Raw genomic sequence first — 5,000 nt, 5'->3', positions numbered from 1 at the left:
GAATTAGCATATTGTACTGCTGCAGTGGATACAGAGCGAACATTAGCATTGGAGTCGCGTAATAAAAGACGATTAGCATGAGACCTTTACATGCTCGCTGCTTATTTACTGTTATTTATGAATTATTCACACCTTCTTTACTCTTTATTTATTGATTCCGTGACACTTTCATGTCTTTGGTCTGAATTCTTTGGAGGTTTGTTTCTCCGTTTGTCTCCTTTTAGGAAAATATCCTGAATATCGTGATCTCAGATATCGTTATTTATTTTAGTGATGACGATGTGTCTGGAAAAAACTGATCAGTGACACACGTCTGTTTGTGAAATTTTCTCCTCTTTCTTTCTTTCTTTCTTTCTTTCTTTCTTTCTTTCTTTCTTTCTTTCTTTCTTTCTTTCTTTCTTTCTTTCTTTCTTTCCGTCCTTCTGTCCTTCCTTCCTGTTCTTTCCATACAGGAGGGTCTGCTGTACTGGTGCGATGCTCGCACTGACAAAATCGAGAGGATTGATCTGGAGACTGGGGAGAAGCGGGAGCTCGTGTTGGCCAGCAATAACATGGACATGTTCTCTGTGTCTGTGTTCGAGAACTACATCTACTGGAGTGACCGGTGAGAGAGAGAAAGAGAGAGAGAGAGAGGGAAAGGGGGGGGATCAGGTTCATTATCCCTGAAAAATCAGGCATAGAAAATAGAGACTGAAGATGGAAATAGTGTTTTGTTTTTGCTGCCAAATAATAAATGGAAAGACTAATTGTTTACCTGTGTGTGTGTGTGTGTGTGTGTGTGTGTGTGTGTGTGTGTGTGTGTGTTAGCACCCATTCTAATGGCTCTATAAAGAGAGGAAGTAAACACAACGCCACAGACTCGGTCACTCTGAGGACAGGACTCGGCGTCCAGCTGAAAGACATCAAAGTGTTTAACAGAGCGAGGCAGCAGGGTGAGAGCTGACCGCCCAGCCGCTGGTCACCACATACATACAGCTACTTAATTCATCAATAAATACACTTTCATGTAGTCATTTTTATAAATATATAATAATAAGAAATTATAAATTTATTTTGAATATTTATCCCTTTTCCTGTTACAAATAAAATTTTGATTATTTCCACAATAACATTTTTTACTTCAACCTGCTTCATGTAAATAAAATAGAAATAGAGATGAAATGGGCAGATGAAAATATCTCTCTGATCTTAATGTGTACTGTCCGCTCTCACACACCACTGAAAAGGTTCCTGAAAAGGTTCCTCGTGGAACTGTGAGAACGCAGCTGTATTGAGAATCTTTGAGGAACGGTTTCTCATGTGAAGGTGTAACGACGTCTGGTTTCTCTCGGTGTCTCTGACAGGGACGAACGTGTGTAAGGAGAATAACGGCGGCTGTGAGCAGTTGTGTCTGTACCGTGGGAACGGCGAGCGAACCTGCGCCTGTGCTCACGGCGCTCTGGATGAAGATGGACGCAGCTGCAGGGATTACTCCGGATACCTGCTGTACTCAGAGCGCACCATCCTGAAGAGCGTGCACTTATCGGACGAGAAGAACCTCAACGCTCCCGTCAAACCCTTCGAGGACGCAGAGCACATGAAGAACGTGATCGCGTTAGCCTTCGATTACCGCGGTGGCGGAGGGAAAGGAGCCAACCGGATCTTCTACAGCGACATTCACTTCGGAAACATTCAGCAGATCAACGACGACGGCTCGGGACGGAGGATCGTGGTGGAGAGTGAGTCTCTCTTAACATTCTAAAGAGATAAATTAATTAGCAAGAAAACAAAATAATAAAAAAAACTCAATACAAAATTCATATAAATCTCTATAATGTTTTCTTCTTCTCTGGATATTATGGGATGCTATAGACCTGCTGATGATTATTAATAATAATAATAATAATGAGTTTATTCGGCTCTCAGGCTATGAACTACGTCTGACCTCAAATTCAGAAGCAGTCCAGCTCAGAAACCAGCTTCACCTCGAGAAATACACCAAAGAATAAAGAACAAATAACCTCTGTCTGAGTTTAAGGGTTTTTTGTTCTTTTATTTATTTTTTACTATTTAAATTATTTTGATTTTGTCACATCAAGGTGTCTTACAATATTCACGAGAAGAAAGAGAAAACACTCCATTCTGTCATTATCACTTTTCCCTCCTTTCCTCCTCTTTTTCTACCTATTCCAGGACCTGATGGATTATTTCTGCTTTCTAATAAAGTTTATTAGCAGCCGGTTTAATAGACAGGCAGACAGACAGGCAGACAGACAGACAGGCAGACAGACTGATTTCATGTTGAGTTACAAAATAACAAGTTGAGTTGAAACCCAGTCAGCGGATGAATCCGTCCATTGGTGAGTGAAGTGTCCAGTTCAGACTGTTCTCTAAATGAAGCCGTTGTGGTTCTGAGTAACAGGAGGACGAGTTTGTTCTAAGCAGCTTATAAACACTGGGTTCTGCTTCTGAGGAGTGTGTAAAATCCACAAAACAGAAAATAACCACTCTAATGCGGTGTGGAGGTTTTGCTCTAGCAGCTGCACTTCCTTAAGAGTTCCTTCAGTTCCTTTCTGAATTTCTGTGACATGAAGACGTACAGGATCGGGTTCATCACGGTCGACAAAGTGGCCATGACGCGAGCGAAGGTAGCGAATGGTCCCAATCTCGGCTGAGGCCCGGTCACCGTGGATTGATATCCGAGCTGCACCAGCATCAGTCCGTAGGATGGCAGCCAGCACAAGACGAATGCCAGAACCAGCAGGAGCGACGTCTGGGTCACTTGCGTCTGGTAGCGTTCCAACCGGGCTGTCTGGGTGGTGTCCCGACTGGTTTTGTGCAGGAAATGATATATCTTACCATACGCTAGCGTGATGACCACCAGTGGAAGAAGGAAGGCAAGTAGAAAGTGGCAAATGCCGTACGCCAGCTGGCCCGAGTCAGACAGGAAGTTGAAACATATCAGATCCTGCCTGGTGGAACGCAGTTCTGTGCCTGAGATTAGCGTCCTCCATGTGAACTGAGGAATCGCCAAGACGATCGCCGGAACCCACAGAACTGCGGCCAGGATTTTTAATCGGCTACTTCTGCGCCAGCGGAACGCTTTAGTCGGGTAAACCACTATGATGTAGCGGCTAAAGGCCAGAGCGGCGAGCGTGAAGGCGCTAGCCGAGCTGCACATGGCTCCCAGGCCGCTGACCGCCTTGCACATGAAGCTTCCGAAGGGCCAGTGACGGGTTGCTATGGCGATGGTGTGATAAGGGACACAGGACAGGAGCAGAATATCTGCCACGCTTAAACTCAGCAGCAGAATGTCCGTTCCATTAGCATTAGCTTGTTGGATTCTGCCAGCGTTGGTTCCACGTCCCGCTCTCAGAGTTCGCGAGATGATGATGATGACCAACACGTGTCCCACCAACCCGCTCACCAGAATGATGCTGTCCAGGATGGGCACCAGGACTCGTTCCACATCAGTGGCTCCTGAAACATCACTGATGTTTTCTCCATCACCTGGTTCTGTGATGTTCTCCATGGGAAAGATCTCCGTTCTGGAAAAGTAGCGCTAAAATCACACGCCGGTGTCCATGAGAACAGTATCCAAGGGCAACTTAGTGGTTAACAGATTCTGTGACAAATATAAATAAATATAAGCAAGAGTTTCTCCTTCCAGTCAGCAGCATTTCTGTTTATAAGATAAAACTCTTAAACTTTAACATCTTCACAGACCTCCAGCTCTTCACAGACCTCCAGCTCTTCACAGACCTCCAGCTCGTGGTCTCTGCCCTGGTATTCCACTGTGAGAACTCCGGCTCCCGGCTCTTCCCCTCACTGTGTCTCTGTGGAATGAGGAAATCAGATCAATATTTACAGCAGGTGTAAAGTTGATAAAACCTCGCTGGAATGATGATGATTGCCACATGGTCAGGAGTCCAAAGGACATTCCCCAGAGCGGCTCACAGGACACAGGACTCATTCATGCTGCTATCTTTAGAACATGTTTGAACTTCTCTCTCATTTTGATTCCCAGATCATGGAGATTTCCATCTCTCATGATCAGGGCTGCGGTTCTATGAGGTTCAGAGTAGAAACATCAGCTTTATTAGAAGTTTCCTGCTGCAGTTTTTCTCTGTTTCCTGAGTATCTGTTTATCCTGGGAATTATTTCTCTTTAAAGCGCTTCTGCTTCTGAATGGCAGAAATTCTGAGCTTTATTATCCCACGTCCATTCATGAACATTCGTCCTCCTGTTCTTCTGTTAATCCTCAGGCGATGGTCTGAAATGGAGCGACGTTAGCTAGTCACATGGCACACTCCCGAGACGAGGCGTCCTTTGAACTCTATAAACCTGTGGGAGATCTGTTTGGAGAGCCGAGTCTGGATCCTGTCCAGTTTCATTTCAACCCATAAAAGCATCTTCAAAGCTTCATCTCCAGCGTGCTGCAGTGTGATTGGCTCCTGGCTGCGTTCTTCTTCATATAAACACGGACGCTATGAACTTTGAACCTCGCAAAAACACAGCACTTTGTTCTTCACCACCTCAGATATACACACACCATGTTGTTAGGATTAGAGAGCAGAGAGAATGTTTTATACAGAAAACGAGTGTAAAACCGACCAGTGACGCACACACACACACACACACACACACACACACAGACTCACGGCTGCCATGGTGACTATTAAGGAGGAAAAAAATGAGTGGCAGATCGGTCACACGTCTAGACAATCGGCCACTCTCCAACGAGCTATGGCTGGAGCTGTGGATCACACACACACACACACACACACACACACACACACACACGGAACAGCAGGGTTCAGGTGATAATGTGATCCTGTGATCTTCATAACTCACTTTTATATCATTTTCTCTGTGTCTGAAAATTGTGATTGGATGTCACTAAAATGACTTCCTGTGACAGTGGGCGGGGCTTGTAACTGACCTGCCAGGTCTCGCAGGTGTTTAGTTTTTATTTTAAAAATCTTCGTTTTTGTTTTTTTTACTAAACTCCTGTTGCTGTT

The 5,000-nt window shown here is 44.8% G+C and overlaps 2 protein-coding genes across 8 annotated transcripts in view; one reads left to right on the top strand and one right to left on the bottom strand.

The window, feature by feature from the left end:
* The window catches only part of lrp1aa (low density lipoprotein receptor-related protein 1Aa), a 190,604-nt gene that overhangs the window by 132,799 nt on the left and 52,805 nt on the right, over positions 1–5,000 (top strand). For all 7 annotated transcript variants that reach the window (XM_058373888.1, XM_058373889.1, XM_058373887.1 and 4 more), the window contains 3 exons: positions 453–604; positions 808–932; positions 1,344–1,718. In XM_058373888.1, coding sequence (XP_058229871.1) covers positions 453–604; positions 808–932; positions 1,344–1,718 — 652 coding nt within the window. The remainder of the gene's footprint in view (positions 1–452; positions 605–807; positions 933–1,343; positions 1,719–5,000) is intronic.
* LOC131342730 (delta-type opioid receptor) lies at positions 2,286–4,295 on the bottom strand. Its single transcript, XM_058373896.1, has 2 exons — positions 3,706–4,295; positions 2,286–3,604 (listed from the first exon to the last, which is right to left on the bottom strand). Exon 2 carries the CDS (start codon positions 3,509–3,511, stop codon positions 2,513–2,515), a length of 999 nt encoding a protein of 332 aa, XP_058229879.1. The 5' UTR covers positions 3,512–3,604; positions 3,706–4,295; the 3' UTR covers positions 2,286–2,512.

The sequence above is a fragment of the Hemibagrus wyckioides genome, linkage group LG21 (genome assembly GCF_019097595.1).
Source record: "Hemibagrus wyckioides isolate EC202008001 linkage group LG21, SWU_Hwy_1.0, whole genome shotgun sequence".
NCBI classification, from domain to species: Eukaryota; Metazoa; Chordata; class Actinopteri; order Siluriformes; family Bagridae; genus Hemibagrus; species Hemibagrus wyckioides.
Note: the sequence above shows the minus strand (reverse complement) of the source record. Positions and strands in the feature narration are given on the sequence as shown.

Bases quoted from the DNA above. Each gene is read 5' to 3' on its own strand.
- LOC131342730 (XM_058373896.1), bottom strand. From the start codon at position 3,511: ATGGAGAACATCACAGAACCAGGTGATGGAGAAAACATCAGTGATGTT.